Consider the following 22,920-nt stretch of genomic DNA (forward strand, 5'->3'; position numbering starts at 1 on the left):
TGGCAAGCAAAAGCTATTATTTGATTGAAGAAAGATGGAAGATAAGAAAATTGAGAAAAAGAACATTCCTTTACGCTTTTTTTTTTTTTTTTCACTTTTTCCCTCTTTTTCATCTCCCTAATTAACATATGTCAAAGGCAAAGGAAAGATAGTGATAACAAATAATTAAGATAGTGTCTGAGATGTTGATGTGTAGCTGAGATGAATTTGGGTAATTCGGATGCTATGATACTTTCGAGGATCATACGACTACTCATCAAATTATTATGACTACTCTCAAGGGGTTACAGGAGGTTGATTCTGAAGGAATTATGCTATATGTCTGAAATATTATCTTTCCAATGTGAAATATCTTTATTTATAAAATTAATGTGTCAATGTTTATTTAATACGTATAAAGTCATTACAAGTGGGTTATCTTAATTATTGAAATTTGTTTGAGGGGTCCAATCAGGCTGTCTTTAGTAATAATAATTTCAATACACGGAAACTGACAAGTAAACACATTAACTAGTTGAGTGAGCGTTGCAGATTTCTTATCCGAATTGTTTACCTTGGACGAGTGCACGTGTCAACCTTCTAACGAAAGATTCTTGAGCTCAAATAAGTCAGAGATTAACACAAACTAGGCATATGTAACTCTGAATCTCTAATCCTTACTTCTAGGGCAGACCATGGTGAAATTGGTGTTGTGATGGATGTTAATTCCATTGTCCATATGTCCTCTCGACACTTTGGTTATGTTGTTTTGATGACATCAACCCGCAAGGTGGGTTGATGTTGTCGTGGTGTGCTCGTCTTGCGAGGTTGTTGACCTTCCGAGGTTTTTATTACGAGAACTATACGACTACTTTGATATGAGAGTTAGTTGAGTGCCTGTCTTTGGTTCAGGATTATAGGCAACACAAAGACAATGATAGAAGTACTACTAAGTAGGTTTCTACTTCGTTGGGCTTGAGGAGAATCTAGATTTTTATGGGATTGACTCTTATTGTTCTGAGAGCTCATATGTTTATGCCTTAAAGACATATGACTCCTTTTTCGGATGTATACGCCTCTATATCATGTTTACTAATTTTCCTAATAACATATGTACAAACACTTGATATGCTTATGCGCATCATTTATCAAAAAGCTTCTTTATTTATCTATTATCGAATAGTTAGGCTAATTGGATAATTTTTTTTCTTTTTTACTTTTATGATGATAAAAGAAATAATTTTTTAATTTATTCTAATTATTAATTATTAGAGATTTCACATATATTTTGCCGTTTAGATAAATTTATTATACACATTGACTTCACTTGATAATTTCACCATCACGAAGTATGATATGACTTTTGTAAAAATTGTCAAATCACATCCGCATAACCATATGGAAAATACGCACATTAAATAGATACAAAGTCGTAGGATTTCTTTTTTTTTTTTTCTATTGATTTAATGGCTGTTGGAAGGTAGGTTTGAGTAATTACCTGGTGACGATTGACGAAACTAATTAAAACGAGACCAAATGGTTACTTGCAAGTCATTCTTATTGGGTTAATATTTTAGTAGAGCTAGCTGCATAATTATTAATTATTAAGATGATATATGACTCTTGTAATTTGAAAATAGCCTAATATCCTGGCCCATTTAGATGCTTTTGCTTTTGCCCTTCCAATCCATTACTTTTGAACTCAAATCTCCAAAATCCTTGGATCCAACCCATTTAGATGGTTTTGCTTTTGCCCTGCCAATCCTTGGATCCAAAATGCTGGTAGCGATTCCTGATGATCCCTTCAGCCGCTCCTGTAGCTAGTGGTATACTTGCACGCTGACGCGGAGCTTTTGCTTTCAGATCAAAAACAAAGCCCATGCCCAGCTGTGTGTGTTCCAGGTTCCAGCTGGTGGAGATTTGCCCAGCTAGAGCAGTACACCTCCTAGGCGTATTCCAGGGCTCAAAACACACCCAGGGCATGGCTGATGCCCTGCTATATATTGATATGGGGCTTCGCTTGTAACAGTAAAAATTTAATAATTCCTACTCAGAATGGACTCTGCTTTTGCTAGTGATAGACAAAAAATACGTTAATATGTATACATTTGAAGTGTACATAGAAAAAATTAAATTCATCCTGGCAAAAATTTGACCTGGAGTTTTGCCTTATATAGCGCGAGCTCTTCAGATTTCTGTACAGCTTCTTGAGCTGCTTTAACTGCTTAATTGTTCATTCCAATATGAGAACAACGACGTCTCTGAGAGGCTTTTGATCCTCTATTTTCTTGTAAATTTTGTTAGCTCAATCCTTGAATAACAACAAGAATGATCAATTTCTAAATGAAAATCTTTAGCCAAGAACAAAGCTGGCATGCTTCTTTTAAAGGGCAAGTAATCAAATACCAAAAATTTCAATGGACTGATATACAAATTAAATTAACATGAATATTAGAAATTACAAGATATTGGGTTGTGGCCCAATGACCAATTCATGGGTAGAATTCAAATGCCATCTATTTCAAAGGACTCCGGCGGCGTCCTTTTTCTTTTTTGTTGAAAATGCCATAGCATTGCAGAATCAAACAGAAGCCCCCTGGGCATCATTACAGACTATAGGAATAAGCTCACAGGGTAGATAAAACTCCGGCAGCGGCCTTTTGATGCATCAAGGAACTCCTCAGGGTAGAAAAAGTCCAATTTCCCTTCCTCTTTATTTATTTATTTATTTTATTTTATCAAAAGGTGCATTTCATTAATAGGAAGCCCAGATACAAAGGCCTATGGCTAGATACAAAAGATCTAGCTAATAATATGAATAAGCAAGCCCAGAAAAGAAAGTCCAGAAAAAAATCTCCAGCGGAAAGAAGAGAGGACACAAACCACTTTCTAAATAGGGAAAGAGGTCTCCCCCTGTCCAGATGGCACAAAGGGAATCACACAACGGCAATCAAGAGAGGCTAAACATCTTAAAGGAAAAAATAGAGAAGAACAGTGGAAAGCTCTCTCTCTATCAATGTTAATTCCCTTTAATCTTTATGTTCGAGAGGTATTCGTTTAAACTTTGACTCGTTTGGGTTAGTAAATATTGACTTAGAAATAGAATAAGTTCTTTTATAAGTATTTGGAAATTTAATTTTTTTAATTCTTATTTTTGTAATTTAGGTAATTCGATTCTTATAATTAAGGGAATCATTATTTTCCTTTTTAATTTGAAAATCAAAACACACCAATAGAAATTATTATCTTGTCAAAAGTTAAATGCTTTATGTTATCCATATATTTATTGAAATATTTTAATTTTTATATTTTTATATTATTAATTAAAATAAAAATATAAAAATAATATTTTTATATTTAACTAATTAATTAAAAATTATAATTATAATTATTATTGTAAAATTAAAATAATTATAATAACAAAGAAAATTATAATTATAATTATAATTATAATTAAAATAAACATAAAATAATTATAACAATAATTAAAATATAAAATTATTATTTTTATATTTTCATATAAATTATTAAAATTAAACAGTATAATTATAATTAATTATGCTAAATAGAATGAAACACAATAAAATATAATTTTTTTATTTTCATGTAATCGATTAAAATAAAAAATTTAAATATAATTAACTTTAATTATTTAAAGTAAAAAGATAGAATATATTATTTTTTTACTTATAATTAAATAAAATAAAATAATTATAATTGATTTAAATTAAAAAAATATAAAAACTATTATTTTATATTCTCTTATAATAATTAAAATTAAAAAGTAAAAATATAAAAAAATAATTTTAAATCGATTTTTATTAAGTACAAAATAAATTTAGTTCCAATTCTATAATTTATATATATAAATTAAACACTTTAAAAATAAATCTAATTTTAATTTTATAATAAACTAAATATAAATAAAAATTTATCATTTCATTTTTAATTTCCCTCAACTCTAATTATGATACTGATTTTAATTATAATATGCAAACCGAAGAAGCACTTTATATATGGAACCTTTGATGGTTTTGGAGCTTCTCATGTTGACTTAATAAGAAAAGAGGTAAATAATTAAAGATTTTTTATTAAATATATTTGTAGATGGGTATTATTGGGTTGTTTTTATTAACTGACTAATGTGGTAAAGAAATCCATACAATTCTGACTACAAAATTTCATGAGAACTCACGTAGGAGAAAAATGAAAAAGTTAAAGGATAGAATATAAAATCAAATAAATTAAATGGTTGGATTTGAAATTAAATTAATTTAATGTAAAATTAAAATTAATTTAAAATCAGCCAAAATTTAATCGATCAGAATATCAAAATTGGCTAATTTAATTTGATTTTAAATCAAAATCAAATATTTTTCATTTCAAAAAAATAAAATTTAAAAAATTAATCCAATAGCGATTAATTATTTTTAAAAATATGAAAACTATCCTTATCTTAACAACATAACACTCAATACTGTAACGTCCTCGCTTTAGGTAGTATATACATTTTACTATTTCGACAATTAATGTCTGTTCAGACAACTAGGATATTTAGAACTACACTCAAACTAGAGTAAGGAGACATAAATTGACTGAATAAAGACTAAGAAAAATTAAGGAAAAATAAAAGAAATAAAATACAATTAGGTTAAATGAGCCGAAACCACAGCGATGGGTGATAGTATGAGAAAGTATCGGTAAAGACAGATATTAACCCAAGACCCGTGAGAAATCCCTAGAGATAATTTTCAGGACTTAATTTAAGGGTTACTGAGGTAAAAATGACATTAAAAATGTCAAAGAAAATTCAGGGGAATTTATTTATTGGTACAGACAAAAAATGACAGATGAGCACAACGAAGGGCATTTTGGTCATTTTAACCCCATAATTAAAATTTGACCTAAATGTCAATTAAAATAAAATAGATTAAAAATACCAAAAATAAATTTAAATGATAAATTTTGTAAAAGAAAATAAGAAAATCAGAAAAGAGATAAAAAAAAATTATTACTTTATATTTATGATGTCATATGACATCATTTAAAATTTGTAACCAATGGAAATTCAACAAACAAACAAGAGGAGATAATTATGTATTTAAAAAGACTTAAAAAAAAATCTACAAGTGAGATAATAAAATTAAATGGACATTAAATTAATATTGTAAATAATAAGACAGGATAGAGTGCTTCGGCACCAAATGTAGCACGCCTTACTCGACTACACTGTAGACGGGAGAGAGGTGTTACATTTATTGGTATCAGAGCAAAAGTTTAGGTGTTTCTAGGCATAGGTAGATAGAAAAGATATAGTGTGCATAACATGCATGAGCCCTTATTTAGGAGTCAGGGTGACACTAATGCAGATCTATTCTTTGTCTGTTTTATAGGATTGATAGAGTCTGATCCTTCAAAGCAAGGGTCTTATAAACTGGAGGAGGAGGAGGTTGGCAGTCATATACCTACTCCTAGTCAGGAGCGAGACAAGAGAAAGGAGTCATCACATGGTGCTGCGGGTAGAGCACAGCAGGCATTCTTGGAGCAGATGACCCAGATGCTCCGCCAGTTTACCGAGGCTATTCCACAGCCACAGCTGCAGCCACAGCCACAACTAGTATAGCTGTCCCTACTAGAGAAACTGAGAAAATATGGGGCCGTCTACTTTATGGGTAAAAAGGAAGATGACCAAGTTGCTGCTGAGCATTGGCTAGAGCGGACTGAGAGAGTGTTGAAGCAGCTACATTGCACACCAGAGCAGCAGCTGGAGTATGCTCTATCACTCCTACAGGAGGAAGCCTACCAATGGTGGGATACCGTGTTTAGAGCAGTGCAGCCAACAACACTTACTTGGGATTTCTTCTTGACTGAGTTCAAGAAGAAGTATATTAGTCATATATACTTAGAGGCTAGAAGGAGAGAGTTTCTGACCCTGAGGCAGAGGCAGCTCACAGTCTCTGAGTATAAAAGAGAATTTGTGAGACTAGGTAGATATGCCCAGGAGATAATACCTTCAGAGGCAGATAGGTGCCGTAAGTTTGAGGATGGACTGAACGACAATATTAGACTTATAGTGATGGCACATGAGTATACTGACTTCTTTAAGTTAGTGGTTGCAGCTCTAAATGTAGAAAGAGTACGAAATGATGAACAAACCTAGAGAGATAGACAACGAAAGAGGAGTTTTGGGCAAGGTCAGTCTAGTACACCAGTTTCTAAGGGTAAAAGGCCTAAGGGTTCACCAGGCCAGGGCCAGAAATAGAGGTCTCAGTTTACACAGAGAGGAGGACAGTCCAGAGCATCAGTGGGGAGTTCTCCAGGCACTGCAGTAGAGGGATTAACCTCCATACCATTATACACCTACTGTGAGAGGAGGCACCGAGGAGAGTGCCGGTTGTTGACCGGGGGATGCTTCAGATGTGGAGCTACTAATCATTTCCTACAGAATTGTCCCCATAGGAGTGTTTCCATTGCCCCACCACCGACTAAGAGATCTACCCCCGCAGCTAAGAGGGGTAGACGACCTATGAGGCCAAGGGTGACGGGTACCTCACAGAGACCAGCTTCAGAGACGATTGAGCGACTTGAGGCCTGAGTAGCCCCTCGTGTATACGCTATGAGGGCACAGGAGGAGCTAGATCCAGTAGATACTGTCAGAGGTATATTCTCTTTTTATAATACTTTAGTATATGTAATGATAGACTCTGTATACAAGGTGAAAGTAAATAAGTGCAGAACTAGTTGAGGATGAGATTATAGAGCTAGATTTAATAAGATAGACTAAGGAGACAAGGGTAAATTTCTACTGTTCCTCGACTATTTACACCGGGTAAATTTCGATGACAAAATTTTTATTAGAGGGGGAGAATTGTAACACCCTCACTTTAGGTAGTCTGTACATTCTACTGTTCCGACGACTAACGTCTGTTCGGACAATTAGGATGTCTGGAACTACACTCAAACTAGAGTGAGGAGGCATAAATTGACTGAATAAAGACTAAGAAAAATTAAGAAAAATAAAAGAAATGAAATATAATTAGGTTAAATGAGCCAGAACCGCAGCGATGGGTGATCGTACGGGGAAGTATCGGTAAAGATAAAAACCTACCCCTAGGGGTGTGCAGTTTTCGGTTTAAACCGAAAAATCGAACCGAATCGATTAATTCGGTTTAATCGGTTCGGTTTTAAAATTTAATCGGTTCGGTTTATAATTTTGATAATTTCGGATTAATCGTTTCGGTTATTTTCATAAAAAAATCAAAAAAATCGAACCGAACCAAAATTATTAATATATATAAGAAATAAAAAAATTGAACCAAATTGAATCGAACCGAATCAAACCGAACCGAACCTTAAGATTTTTGAGTTTTGATTTCTAATTTTTTTTGTTTTTATGTTTTTATTATTTAGATTTAATGTTAAAAATATGAAATTTTATAAATTTCGGTTTGATCGGTTTAAAACCGAACCGAACTGATATTTATCGGTTCAATTCGATTCGATTTTCTCTTATCAATCGGTTCGGTTCGATTTTTAAAATTTTTAATTTTCGATTTTTGATTTTATCGGTTCGGTTCGGTTCGGAACCGAACCGACCGTTTGCACACCCCTACCTACCCCAGACCCGTGAGGAATCCCAAGAGATAATTTTCGGGACTTAATTTAAGGGTTACTGAGGTAAAAATGGCATTAAAAATGTCAAAGAAAATTCAGGGGAATTTATTTATCAGTATGGACAAAAAATGACCGATAAGCACAACGGAGGGCATTTTGGTCATTTTAACCCTAGAGTTAAAATTTGACCTAAATGTCAATTAAAATAAAATAGATTAAAAATACCAAAAATAAATTTAAATGATAAATTTTGTTAAAGAAAATAAGAAAATCAGAAAAGAAAAGAAAAGAAAAGAGAGAAAAAAAATTATTACTTTATATTTATGATGTCATATGACATCATTTAAAATTTGTAGCCAATGGAAATTCAACAAACAAATAAGAGGAGATAATTATGTATTTAAAAAGACTTAAAATGAAATAAAAATAACACTTCTTCTTCTTCTACACTCCATGGCCGTAGCTCCCTTAACTAAATCCACCATTTTTCTTTTATTTTAAGCTTATTTTCTTAAGCTTTTCTCACCTTAAAACCCTAATTGGCTTTCACTAAAATTTCTCCCCATCTCATAAGGAAGCCATTGATAGTAAAAAGAAGGGGTAGAAGTGAAGTTATCAAGTCACCAAGTGAGGTTAGTTCACTAATCCATCTCTCTATCTCTTCATTAAACATAAAAAGCATATTTAGCTAAGTATAAATTTCATGAAATTAAAAAAAAAAAAACAAACAAACCTTGAGGAAAGAAACTCTTGAATTTCGACAGCCCTAGATGAAGTATGAAATTGATGGTTTTATTGGTTTTAAATTGGTTAGGGAAGTGGATTAACAATATTAAAAGTGTTAGAATCTGTTTACATAAGTGTATGTGTGATTTGGGAAATTTTGAAATTAGGTTTTGATCTTGAAATGGGGGTTTTGTAATTTGGCTTGTAATTGATGTTGTTGAGACTATTGTTGCCTAATTGAAGTGCTATGAATGACAAATTATAGTTTGGGAGTAAGGAGGAATGAATATAAGGAGTGTATGTTCTTTGTAGGAAATTCGAACCTATGAGTCCAGTGTCTTGTTTGAGTTATAACTGAAATTGTGTGACTCCAATTGGTATGAGGCCAATTGGAGGTAAAACTAGACTCAAAATACCCCATTTTTCCTAAAGAAATCATGCTCAAATTCTGTCCAAATCTTGACCAATTTACTGCCCCAATCCGGATATCCATACACTAAATCCAGAAAAATGATCAAATGAACAGTATATGTTTATTTGCCCATAACTCCCTCTAGATAGGTCCAAATGACCTAAATTTCATATCGTCGGAAAGTTTAGACATAGGACTACAACTTTCATTAAGAACACCCAATCCAAAAATGCTCCTAACCAAATGAAATTGCTGGCCCAAGTGAGATCACCAAACTAACCAGAACCATTCTGTCCAGAATTTTCTGGACTAAAGCTCACCTTACTAGTTTTGGCAAAATGGCCATAACTTGGCCTACAAAAATTCAAATTCTATGAAACCAGTGACTAAATTTCCACAAGACATAGATCTACAACATTGATGATTTGACCAAAACCAGGAACCTAGGGAACTAGGTCAATTGACTAGGTTAAGTCAATGTGTGAATTCTGGAAATTTCCTAAGGGAGCATTTGACCCTAGAACGCTCATTTAGCCATATCTCCCACTAGAAAACTCAAATTAGAGTGAGCCATACTAATCTGGAACCCTAAGAAACAGTGCTCCAATTTTGTTTTAGATATGGTCCTCAAATTATGAACATAAGAATCCTAAAATGGAGGTCAAAATTACTTACCTGAACCTGAACCCTGAGGACATAGGGTACCTGAGTCTAGGCCAGTGATTTGGCCATAACTAATTCTATAAAATTTGAAAAATTGTAATTAAAATTTCTGAGGGACCATAAGACATAGGGTAATAACTTTTATAGAGAATATTAAGCCTAAAAATGACTGTAACATATTCAATTAATTAGACCAAGACAGACTCTAGAATCTGCCTAATTCTTGACCCAGAAAGATACAGTGAACCAGTTATGATTATTTGACCATAACTTGAGTTCTAAAAACCCAATTAACATGATTTAAAAAGGAAAAACAAAGACAAGACATAAAGAAACAACTTCCATGAAAGAAGTGTAGCCAAATAAGGGTCATATCTTGGCCAAATGGCTAGGTGAATCTAAGATATTAAACTTGTACCTTGAGAAAGGTTCCTAATATGATTTGGCATATGAGATGAAATAAATTACAATAACTTGCTAAGCATGAAAATGACATGAATCAATGAAATTATGAATATTAAATAATATTATTTTGCCCAGAGTATGCCTAGACTCATTTATATAGTTTGAATCGATTGGTATACCAATTAGGGACTACATATTGCAGTAATGCCCACAGGGATAATCATTGATAGATAACATATGTCTAAGATGATTGTTCTACTAGCTTTATGCCTACCCGATGACCATAGTGCCCATTTTCATTATCACTAGCTTATGTCTGCCCGCTGGCATTGTGCCTGATATGACCGTTGTATACTGGGTGGACATACGGATGTTTAACTAGTATACTCCCGTGTATCCAGTCTTTATAGTCTGTCATAGGTTACTTGAGTACGGTTATGAGAAATAAAAGTTTAAATTTAAACAAGTACATGAGAGAACCATTAATATAAATTATATAAGACCGAATATAAATTACATGAATAAAAAGATCCCGATTTATTTAATTGCTTTCAAAGTTTGATAAACAAGTAAAAAGACTGTAAATTCATATAATTGTATGTTACTTTATAAGGTTATACTTAAAATAATTATTTTAAATTGTTTAGTTATTTTTCTTTATATATGCACCATTAAGCGTTATGCTTAGTGCATTAGTTTTTCCATCGCGTAGGTACAGGAGATCCACAGCAACAGCAGTAGAGCCTAGACAGGACTTGAGCAGATCTGCTACAGTGTAAATTGTCACCTCATCAGCCATTTTGGTAGGGTTCATGTACATATTATATTTTGTATTTTGGTATTGTATGTAATTAAATGATGTAAATCATTTTTAGATTGTATATAAATTGTAAATATTATACTTAATTTTATACGAATGAAATGTAGTATTTTATTTTCTTGAAAGTTGATATGAGCATGAGGAATAATATGATGAATGAATAGATGTAAAGGATATGAATTGTTTTAACAAGTAACATGAAACCCACCATGCCATAATAGTACAGAGAGGACTCTGTCTGAGTCTCCATAAAAATAAGATGGGATAAAAAAAATTTTTACAAGTGAGATAATAAAATTAAATAGATATTAAATTAATATTGTAAATGATAAGACAGGATAGGGTACCCCGGCACTTAATATAACACGCTTTATTCGACTACACTGTAGACGGGAGAGAGGTGTTATAAATACTATATCTTTTTTTGTTATTTTAATAAATTCCTTTTAAATACATTTTAACAGGAAAAAAAAAAAACTTAAAACGTTTGAAAGTTAATTTTAAATAGTTTTATTAAATAATTAATTATTTATTTCTAAATTAATTTATAAATTAAAAAAATATATTTTAAGTTATAAGTAAAAAAAAAAATTATCAAGTCAAATATTTTTTTAATTAAAAGCGGCAGATATATTAAATTGAATTGAACAGTTTAAGTTAAATTATTTTTATTGTACATAAAATAAGAATTACTTTTTTTATGGATTGATTATAATTTTTAATTAAACATATTTACAGAAATTATAAGATAGAATTAAGCGTGCCTCCACTTAGAGAGAGAGAGATAAACCATTTGAAGTTTTGAATAGGGAGAATAAAGAAGGAAGATTCAATGAGCAACAACCAGAAAAGGTCAAGCATGGTCTTGAACGCAAAAAAGTATAGAATATAGACCTGTCCTTTAATTGAAATAAGGAAAAATAATTATACCTTCCAAATAATGATTTTTTTTTTCAATGTTTATTATATACTTCAATTTTAACTTTTTAATTTAGTACCAAATGTTTTCTGCAAATTGTTCCCTCTCTTCAACAACACTATCAATAATATTAAATGTATAGTAGTTTATTTCTAAATTTATATTTATAATTTTTTTATATTCTTAATACTGTTTGCTTAAAATCAAATCAAAAAATTAACGCTCGATCGAATAATTCAACACATCAAAGCGTCAATACTCAATCAAAAAATTAAAATAAGAAAAAGAGTTAACAAAAATATCTATATCAAATTGATGAAACCCAAGCTAGCTAAATCGATCAAAATAACACCTGTGGTTCAGATCGAGCAAAAAATTGTTCGGATAGATATAGTCAAACAAACATAAAAGAATAAGTAGAGACGCTCACTCAATAAGTCGAACAGCAATCATACTAAGTATTCGTTATATTAATTAATGATAATATTAAATATTTAAAAAAAAAATCTTAGGACATTAGTTAGATATTCTGGGATTCATAATTACAATGAACACTTAATCTTTAATTTATAAATATAAAAAATAAATATTAATTTTTGATACTGAATTCTTTTAAATTCTCTTTAAATTAAACACTAATTATTTAAACATGAGGATAGCTAATCATTAGATCACCAAGCTTTACTATTTTCTTTGTTTTCAAACTTGCTTGACACTTCAATTGGACATGACTCACGGCAGCATCAATTGCTATAATTTAATTTTTGTTTTATAAATTTGAAAAATGATTGAGAACCCAAGAAAATAAATATAATAATAATATAAAAAGTCGTTTTTTTGATATGATTTATGGGGGTATTGAAATTTTCATTGAAATGGATTTTAGAATATATTATATATTTTTTATTTTCTATAAGTATCTCACTAAACCGACATAACATTTAATATTGGTAGAAAGGAGTTGTGGAAGTTGACAAGAAACCATCCATTGATAAAAACGACATGAACGAAGGAAAATGGTGCCATTACCATTCATATCATTCAAATACATTTATTGCCCTTACTTCCCACCGATATCAATACATGCCTATCCGTTTCAGATACCCACACCATTAACTCTCTTCCTTTCCTTCTCTCTACGTCTCTTTGCCATAGTTCTTTTTTCGTTTATGATTTTGCATTCATGGTTAATTAGTTGTTTGGTGTTTGTTGTGATCTATAGCTGGCTGTCCAATAGTCTTCCAAGAAAGTTCAACTTATATTGCCCTGTTCCTTCCCTTTTCTCTTTCCTTTTTGTGTTATTTATTCTCATTCTGATACAATTCTGAATTAATTTATGATTGTTTCATAATGGAGATTGAGGTGGCAACTAGTAGTTATGGCACCCAGAGTGATGATGTTAGCACCAATGGGGGTGGTGCTGGCGGTGGTGATAGTAGCAGTAGCACGTATCAAAGTAATGCAGTCTCAGTCGGTGGACTGGAAAGGGGAACATATTTAGTGTGGGAGAATCTTACTGTGGTTTTGCCAAATTTTGGAAATGGTCCAACAAAGAGGTTGCTTCAAGGGCTTTGTGGGTTTGCTGAGCCTGGAAGAATCATGGCTATTATGGGTCCTTCCGGGTCTGGAAAATCCACACTTCTTGATTCACTAGCAGGTATATATGGTTTCCCTTTGTCGCTTCCATGCACAAATGTTTGATCTCTTTGCTCATTCAGCGATTAAATAATTTAAGTTTCTATTTGATCGTTTTCTTGCGACCAATTACTGATTATGGGCATTCTTTTATTCAGGTTTCCAAGTTAATTTGGCTTCAATTTCCATATTTTGTACTACTTAGACCAATTTTTTTCTACCCAAAAAGTTTCTTCCGATTGGATCTTTTAAGATTAGATCAAGCAAACTAACTCATCTCAGGATAAATCCAATTGAATCCCACTCAACACTTGAAATGGAAAAGTTTAGGGAACGAGAGAGGATCTCTCATGGTGTTTAGCTAATTAAGTAGCATTTATGCAGCATCTCTTTGAAGGAGAGGCATGAGCATGGCCATATGGCCTGTTAGAATTATATCTGACTGCCAACGGGTGACTGCTCGTTCATATTATCCCAGATGGCCCACTAATTTATGATGCAACTCTTTATGGCATAATTGACAAGGAAAGAAAAATTCATTTACATGCTAGATAATTGATTTATTCTCTGAGTGAAGCTGGGAACACATGGCCTCCTCTGATCCCTGAGTATTTGATTAAAAAAAAAAGAAGAAAAAAATTAGTTACCACCATTAGGAGATAGGACTTGGAAGCACAGTGTCAACCTTCTTTCCCTTGCCTCTCAGTTTCCAATGCTCTAGCTAGTTTACAAAGGCAGAAGTCATAGTGCCTGACCTGATATATTGGTTGTGCTGTGTTTGAATGATTTTTTTTTTTTTAAATAGAATATATTAAAAATGAGGAAAACCTTAGCTTAAAAGGTCCAAAAATAACCCGAATCAATAGATCAAGCTAAGTAAAAAAACCTGGTAAAGTGACATAAGAAAGAACAAGGGACACTAAAAAAGAAGGAATCTTATGTTTGAATGAATTAATTATTGCTTTGAAATTGTTATATCATGTATATTAAACCAATGCTAAGGAACGATATTGGATGACTAATCAACAAAAAGTTTGCACCACTAAATTTAGTCAATTTTGTCTTGCCTAATTTATTTTGTCAAATTTACTTGCTTTCCTTTGTAAAAGTTATTAATGACTAAGTTGGATTGGCATTATGCATCAGTTGGTCTTCAGCAAGGGGAATAAAAAAACAAACTGTAATTGCTACTGATAATGCCAAGAATTCTGATTTTGGAGATTCAATTATACTTACTTTTTCTTGTGGTCAAATCTTTTTCAAAAGGATTTCTTAGCAAGTTGTAATTCTAGTAACAATGTACTATTTTAGTTATAATTCCTGCATGTTGACTGTAAAGATTACATCGGAGGTCAAATATTATGCTTTTCTTTTTTTGCCATGTTGCTAGTTTTCTGAATGTTGCCTTTCATAAATTTTTCACTAAATGAATTCTTCGCCACAGGTAGACTCTCAAGAAAAGTGATAATGACTGGAAATGTTCTTTTCAATGGGAAGAAGAGGAGGTTTGACTCTGGTGTTGTAAGTATTGTCTGCAGAAAATGTAATTTTAAATCCAACTGAATCAGAAAATTACATTCGAATGTGAAATTTTATTGGTTGAAAGCTGATAAAGATTGCAGATAAATATCAGTTCTCTTATAGCTGTATTGTTTATATCTGAGTTATGCACATGAGATCATCTACCCGTTATTAATTGCTGTTTGAAGTGAAATTCAACTGCTGGTGGATAATTGAACTATATATGTGTTCCTATATGTATCTGTCAACTTCTGATTTTCCTCTATTTTAAATGAAATACTGCAATTGTTGAGTTATTTTTCAATGGAAATTGTGTGTCCAGGAAAATCTAACATATTAAGCATAAGAGTATGGTGGCCTTGAAATCAAAATGAATCTAACAACTATCTCTATGATCTAAAGGTCTCTTACTGATATCATCAGTGTGATTTTAGCCCAAATTATCATATTCATCACATATTTTTTAATGTTGAGTTTCAGGCTTATGTGACACAAGAAGACGTATTATTAGGAACTCTTACAGTCAGAGAAACCATTACATATTCAGCAAATTTGAGGTTTCCAACTACCTTGACCAAAGAAGAGATTGCTGATGCTGTAGAAGGAACAATCTCGGAAATGGGTCTCCAAGACTGTGCTGATAGGCTGATTGGAAACTGGCATTTAAGAGGCATAAGTGGTGGTGAAAAGAAGAGACTTAGTATTGCACTGGAAATCCTCACAACGCCACGTCTATTGTTTCTTGATGAACCTACGAGTGGCCTTGACAGTGCATCAGCTTTCTTTGTAATCCAAACTCTTAGAAATATAGCTCGTGACGGAAGGATGGTTATCTCTTCAATTCACCAGCCAAGTAGCGAAGTGTTTGCACTCTTTGATGATCTGTTCCTACTATCTGGAGGTGAAACTGTTTACTTTGGAGAATCAAAGATGGCTATAGAGGTATGGAACCCTTTTTTTTTTAAGAAAAAAATTAAAAAAAAAAATTCATAACCTTTAAACTTTCCAAGGATCAATTATTTTTATGTCTAAACTGGTAAAATTTTTTTCATGTATTACTGATGTTTTTAATTTTGTTGATATCTAGGTATGAAAATCATACTCAAATTGGCTCATTGCAATAACTAATTTTAGTGTTGCTTTTTACAGTTCTTCGCTGAGGCTGGTTTTCCTTGTCCAAAGAGAAGGAATCCATCTGATCACTTCCTTCGTTGTATAAATTCAGACTTTGATGCTGTAGCAGCCACACTAAAGGGATCTCATAGAATTCGTGTATGTATCAGTTCCAAGAAAAGTTTTTCAGTTGATATTTGATTAGCAATTCTTTTCATTAGTTACAAGTTGGTTGTAATTTGCACTGTTGCAGTGTTTCTTGGTATCTCATTTCATCAATATTTTCAGTAAACAGATATTGAACCCCTTTGACAACTTCTCATCTCACTTCATATAGCTAAACTGTCAACACTTCAAATACATGCAAAATACAGCTTTGATAACTTTTTTTCTTTTAAAAACAGCAAGTTGCTTGAACTTTGGAACTTCCAGCATCTTCAGTGCAATCATATTGACGCTTTAATTGTCCACCTCAGCCATTTGAATCACTTTTCGTTTGTTTTTACTATATGTACCATTTTATTAAATATAACCTTTCTGTCTTAATTATAGGATGTCCCGACAACATCAGATCCTTTGATGAATATGGCAACAGCAGAGATCAAAGCAAGGCTTATTGAGAAATATAGGTGCTCAAACTACGCAAGAAGGGCAAAAGCTAGGATTAAAGAGATATCAGCCGTTGTAAGCAACAGCTTTTCACAGTTTTAATCTCCTTTTCTTTTTCTGATACTTAAAATGTTTCTTGGATACTATTTTATCAAATTTGAGGCTAATCCAAAATGGGATATAGTACTGCTGTTTTCTGCTACTTTTCATACTTGCTTTTGACACCCACAAATGTTCAAAGTTCTTTAGCCTGTACGTTGCAAAATTATAAGTTCTAAGAAAGAAAGTGTTTCTCTTCCAACAAGTTTCAGTTTTATTGGCTATCTGCAACATGACAAGTAATAATGAATTTTGCCATACATATTAAGCGATACACTCTAAGATAAACAAACTTCAATGGCACTTTTGGTGAAAGCACTTTTTGGCAGCAACATTTTAAAAGCTACTTCCCTTTTGGATAACCATAACACTGGTTCAAAAAATCATACAGAAAGGACTAGAAATTGAAACAGAAGGTGGGAGTCAGGCAACTAGGTGGAAGCAACTTTCAACACTGACCAGAAGATCGTTTCTGAACATGTCCAGGGATGTGGGATATTACTGGGCAAGGATAGCAATCTACATAATTGTTTCTATTTGTGTTGGTACTGTCTATCATGATGTTGGATATGGCTATACTGCAATCTTGGCTAGGGTGGCCTGCGGTGGATTTATAACTGGCTTCATGACATTTATGTCTATTGGAGGCTTTCCATCTTTCATTGAAGAAATGAAGGTAATGATGTCATTTATATGTGATCTGATTTTAAACAAAATAAAAACCCCTGATGGTGACAGAAACCTGTTAGTTTTGAGATGCTAATACCTTGATCTTTTCTATAAGTCAGATCTTTTATCGAGAAAAGCTTAATGGGTACTATGGAGTTACAGTGTTCATCTTGTCCAACTACTTCTCTTCTTTCCCATTCTTGGTTGCAATTGCACTTGCCAGCGGGACTATATGTTTTTACTTGGTGAAATTTCGATCAGGATTTTCTCATTATGCATTTTTCTGTCTCAATATCTTTGCCTGCATTTCTGTTATAGAGAGCCTGATGATGGTTGTAGCTTCATTGGTTCCCAATTTCTTAATGGGACTTGTTACTGGGGCTGGAATCATTGTAAGATCAAAATAATTTAAGAAATTTTTTGAAGCTTATTTTATAATTTGATTACCTGATTCTATCTAAACAGAGTCTTCATTTTTGTCATTCATGTAGGGAATCATGATGATGACGTCTGGCTTCTTTCGATTGCTGCCTGATCTTCCCAAACCATTCTGGCGCTACCCAGTTTCATATATCAATTATGGAGCATGGGGACTTCAGGTAATTCTGTGAAGTTCATATGAGATAAAAAAAAAAAAAAAAAAAAAGCAAGTTAGTCTAAGTTTGAGTGACAACTTTCACATAGAGGTTGAAAAAAAATACAGAAACCTTCTTGATGCTCCTCAGGTTGCAAGCAAAAGCATTGCAAGAACCATCGACAACAATACTTATATGGTGTTACTTGACACAGCTGAGGAACATGGAATTTTTAGTCTAGCTGTAGTTATATGTGTAGCTTAATCTTCACTGGAACTTGATTAAGCAAAGGCCTGCCATAAAACGAGTACAGCAGCTGGATTTAAAAAAATAAAAAATGAAGAAAGAAAATCACATATTACATTCAAGTTTTAATTAATGATTACATTCTAGTTTTTAATTTCATTGCTGTTATTAAAAATGCAGGGTGCCTACAAGAATGATTTCCTTGGCCTAGAATTTGAACCTCTAGTGCCTGGTGAACCTAAAATCTCAGGGGAATTTATCATCACAAATGTATTTGGAGTTCCTCTAGATCATTCAAAGTGGTGGGACTTATCTGCTATATTTCTGATTCTTCTATGTTTTCGGATTCTGTTCTTCGTCGTTCTCAAGTTCAAAGAGAGAGCTTCACCAATAGTCAAGGATCTTTATTCAAAGAGAACTTTGCAAAAACTTGAAAAGAGGCCTTCCTTCAGGAAGATGCCACCCTTTGATTCCAAGAGGCACCAAACTCTCCGTTCTCTGTCTTCTCAAGAGGGTCTAAACTCACCGCTCAACTAGAAGCACTGAAGAGAAACAAAAAAAAAAAAAAAAAAAAAGCTATGGTGGTTGTCATGTTATCACAGTACAATATCTATGTAATTTAGTAGTTTGTTGCTCACACAGAGAGACAAATCTTGTTACGCGGTTGGAAAAATATCAATTCTTTCTAGTTGAGATCATGAATAGCAGCATAAATGGGACATTACCCGATTCTGACTCACAGCACTAGTCTATGCATGCATGGCTAGCTTTTCTGATTTCTGTCACATCAGATCAAACAAATTGTGGTCATGCCTACGGGTCAGTGAGATTCAGGAAAATTTTTTTCCTACACCAGCTGTAATATACTACAGTTGCGAAAAATTCCCATTTACAGTTATCCTAGAGCTTTCGTCTTCTCGGCTTGATGTAAGAAGAATAAGATAGTTTTTGGACACAGAACGACGTCGTGTTCCGCTTCTCTTGATTGCCAACTTTGGCCTCCGTTGTTGCTTCGGCTCTCGTAAAGGATCTTGCAAATTAAAAACAGGTAGATAGAAAAAATATTGAATTCAATGTTTCTTCTAACGTACAAGTGTCTAAACTATTAATTCCGTTGTCAGAGTACACCTGAAACGATTAATGGCAAGGCCATACCATGCAAAAGAACAAAAAGATGCTATCACGTATACCAACTGGGCTGGCCACCGTCGGCCGCGTTGAAAGCGATTGATTTTTTTCATTTTTTTATTTTAATTATAATTTAATTTTAATTTTTTTAAAAAGAAAAATCTAAAAGATAAAAATGTATCTGTACTTATGCAGGAAAAAAAAAATATGGTTTTCCAATTCGAATATACCATCGAAAAAGCTGTTAAACCATAGCTATACCAAAACTGTAGCTATGCAGGGTGGTGCTAATTGCTCTGCTGAGTAATTTTTCAAGCTGTCCAAGCTATTTCAACGGTGTGCTTTCCATTTTGTGCCGCGATCGACGACCTGCTATGCTGGTGGGGTTTTCTTCAGAAAATTGGAAGAGCTAAAATTAATTATATAAAAGAAAATAGGAAATTTTTAATTAGAGTGGAGTGGAATGATTTTGATTTCATAATCAGGGGACAAAATCAGATCGGGGAGCCTTTTCAATTTCGATTCGATTAGATTGGATTTTAATTAAATTTTATAGTTAATTTTAATTTTATTTTAAAGAAAATTTTGATTTTAAACCTAATAGTTATGAGATGTAATAAGCCCTTAGATGGGAGACACGTCAATGAATTACGAGAGTAGACTCGCTCGACCACTAATGAGGCAGGACGAAACAGAGAGATGATCATTCCTAACCTCAATATATTTTTATGAGCATATTAGAATTTAATCTTAAAAATAATAATAATAAGATTATGATTGAGGATTAAGTGGATTCATTATTAACGTGGATCAAAAAATTTTCAATAACATAAAATATCTTATTTATCTTTTATGTTTTTTAAGATTAAATTTTTCTCTATCATTTACTCTTTCCTCATTCAATATTTTTCCTTCAAATACATCATTTTTTTTAGTAAATAATAATAAATTATAATTTCATTTTAAAAAAATAAAAAAATAAAAAAATAATTTTTTTTATATTTATTTTCTCTGCATGTTGAAGAAAATATATATAATTATTTAAATTTTAATAATATATACTTAATATTTAAATTCTAATTTTAAAAATTTATTTTAATTTTATTTTATTAAATCTTTAAATAGAACAGCCCATATGTACTTTTTTTTTACTGATATTTGTGATGAAACAATTTTCTCTTAGCCAATATTTATCGTTTGGAGACTTTTTTATTTTTTTTTCTCAACTCTGTACCAATTGAAAAAAAATCATGTATATTACATAAAACATGTAAGTTACAATATGCCAAATTTTTTACCCTTTAATTTAACTAATTTAGTTAAAAAAAATATGGCCAGATTAATTTTAATTAAATCAAATTATTCATCTCACTTTTAATTTTAATTTCTGGCTTTAATTAAATTTAATTATTTGATTTTTAAATAAAAATGATTTTAATTTAAATTAAATTAATTAATTATTATTCAATTTAAAATCAATTTAAATTTGATCTATGATACGAAATTGAATTAGACAATGATAGATAAATTAATATGCTTGTTTGATTTGAGTAAATATGATGAATCTATATGAATTCAATTAAATATATATTTTAATCAATAAAATAAATTGACCATGTGACATGTTACATTGATTGTATCAATTACAAAAATTATAATTTAATTGATTCAATTTAATATATATTTGAGTCAGCAGAATCAATTTGAGTATTTAACATGTCATATTGATTATATATTTTAGTTAATTAAAATTTTAATTGAGTCAGTTGAATCAATTGATTACGTGCAATGTCACATTAATCATATATATTTAAGTCAATTATGAAATTATAATTCAGTTGATTTAATTGAATGTATATATTGGAATCAATTGAATTAATTTAAGTATGTTGCATGTCACATTAATCATGTATTTTAGTCAATTAAGTTTTTAATCGAGTCAATTAAATCAAATTGATTGTGTGTTATATACATTTGAGTCAAATGCAAAAATTATAATTTAATTGAATATATATTTGAGTTAATTGAATCAATTTAAGTATGTGACATATCACATTAATTATATATATTTGAGCCAATTATGAAAATTACCATTTAACTAATTCAATTAAGTATATATTTAAATAAATTGAATCAATTTGAGTATGTAACATGTCACTCTAATAATTTATTTTAATCAATTGAGCTTTTAATTGAGTTAATTTAATCAATTGATTATATGTAATATCACATTGATCATATATATTTGAGTCAATTATAATAATTATTATTTAATTGATTTAAATAAATATATATTTAAATTAATCAAATTATTTTGAGTATATGACATATCACATTAATCATATATTTTAGTTAATTAAATATTTAATTGAGTAAATTGAATAAACTAATTATGTACAATGTCACATTAATCATATATATTTCAGGTTAATTGTGACAATTATCATTTAAATGATTCAACGAAATATACATTTTAGTTAATTGAATCAATTGAGTATGTGACATATTACATTGATTATATATTTTTATCAATTGAGCCATTAATTAAGTAAATAGAGTCAATTAATTATGTAACATGTAATATTATGTCAATTAACCATATATTTTTTTAGTCAATTGAATCAATTGAATTAATTGACTATATATATTTTGAGTCAATTGTAACGATTATTGTTAGCCCTTAATTGATTAAATTGAATCAATTGATTATGTAACATGTCACATTACATCAATTGATTATATATATTTTGAGTCAATTAAATCAACTGACCATATATATTTTGAGTCAATTGAGTATGCAACATGTCACATTATGTTACATTATTCATATATATTTGGATTAACTATACCAATTATCATTTAAATGATTCAATTTAATATATATTTCAGTCAATTGAATCAATTAAATATGTGACATATTAGATTGATCATATATTTTAGTGAATTAATCATTTAATTAATTCAATTGAGTAAAAATATATAATTTATTTATATGAAATATTTTTTTTAATTAAGTCAATTGAATTCATTTGAAATTATAATATTAATTAATTATTTATTATTATATATACATTAATCAAATTAATTTAATTAATTTATATTATTAATTTAATTGAGTTAATTTAATCAATTTAAATATAGTTTGATTATTTGTTAATTATAGTAAAGTAATATATATTGTACTTTTTAATATTAATTTACACATTAAAAAATTAAATAAATAAAAATATATTTTTTATTTTTTATTTTTTTTAATTTACATAAATAATTTTTTTTAAATGTGTTAACCTAGTTTTAAAAAAAAAGAAAATCATTAATTAAAAAAAAGAAGATAGAGGGAAAGTAAATGAAACTTTTGATTTATATTGAAATTTATAATTATAATAAATATAATAGGTATAATTTAAAATTTAAATTTTTTTTATATTTCCTCATAAAAATAATCTAAAAAATATTTTAATAAAATAACTTAATTTATATATATATAAAATAACTTCACTATTTCTATTACTTTACGTTTAATGTGAATCTATTTAATCTCTTAAACTTTTTCCAAAATAATAATAATAATCAAAGGGCTAAGTGGGGAATCGTCTCTCACTTTTAGTGGTCGAGCAAGCTTCATTCACGTGATCCCATTTAAAGACTCACCAAATTTCAAGATTATTGAATCTCAAATTAAATCAATCCATTTCAATATAGTTTTGAAATTTAATTATTATAATTTAATTTTAAATTAATTTTAATTTGATCTAGACAATGACGGGTCTAATTGAGAGGACATGTC

General features: G+C 30.7%; 1 protein-coding gene across 3 annotated transcripts; it reads left to right on the forward strand.

Annotated features, from left to right (window-relative positions):
• Positions 1-12,570: 12,570 nt before the first annotated feature.
• On the forward strand, positions 12,571-18,744 carry LOC110641213 (ABC transporter G family member 15). Of its 3 annotated transcripts, none has more exons than XM_021792854.2 (9): positions 12,573-13,195; positions 14,618-14,694; positions 15,175-15,636; positions 15,844-15,966; positions 16,360-16,491; positions 16,907-17,191; positions 17,304-17,576; positions 17,676-17,783; positions 18,186-18,744. In XM_021792854.2, exons 1-9 carry the CDS (start codon positions 12,889-12,891, stop codon positions 18,540-18,542), a joined length of 2,124 nt encoding a protein of 707 aa, XP_021648546.2. In that variant the 5' UTR covers positions 12,573-12,888; the 3' UTR covers positions 18,543-18,744. The 3 variants fall into 3 exon arrangements, with proteins under 3 accessions (XP_021648547.2, XP_021648546.2, XP_021648548.2); XM_021792856.2 differs by having other exon boundaries at positions 13,055-13,195; positions 14,622-14,694; XM_021792855.2 differs by lacking the exon at positions 17,304-17,576 and having other exon boundaries at positions 12,571-13,195.
• Positions 18,745-22,920: the final 4,176 nt, after the last annotated feature.

The sequence above is a fragment of the Hevea brasiliensis genome, chromosome 13 (assembly GCF_030052815.1).
Source record: "Hevea brasiliensis isolate MT/VB/25A 57/8 chromosome 13, ASM3005281v1, whole genome shotgun sequence".
Taxonomy (NCBI): Eukaryota; Viridiplantae; Streptophyta; class Magnoliopsida; order Malpighiales; family Euphorbiaceae; genus Hevea; species Hevea brasiliensis.

Coding starts and splice junctions, on each gene's coding strand:
- LOC110641213 (XM_021792854.2), top strand. CDS start 12,889: ATGGAGATTGAGGTGGCAACTAGTAGTTATGGCACCCAGAGTGATGAT. Junction 14,695..15,174: donor GGAGGTTTGACTCTGGTGTT/GTAAGTATTGTC, acceptor GTTGAGTTTCAG/GCTTATGTGACACAAGAAGA. Junction 15,637..15,843: donor AATCAAAGATGGCTATAGAG/GTATGGAACCCT, acceptor TGCTTTTTACAG/TTCTTCGCTGAGGCTGGTTT.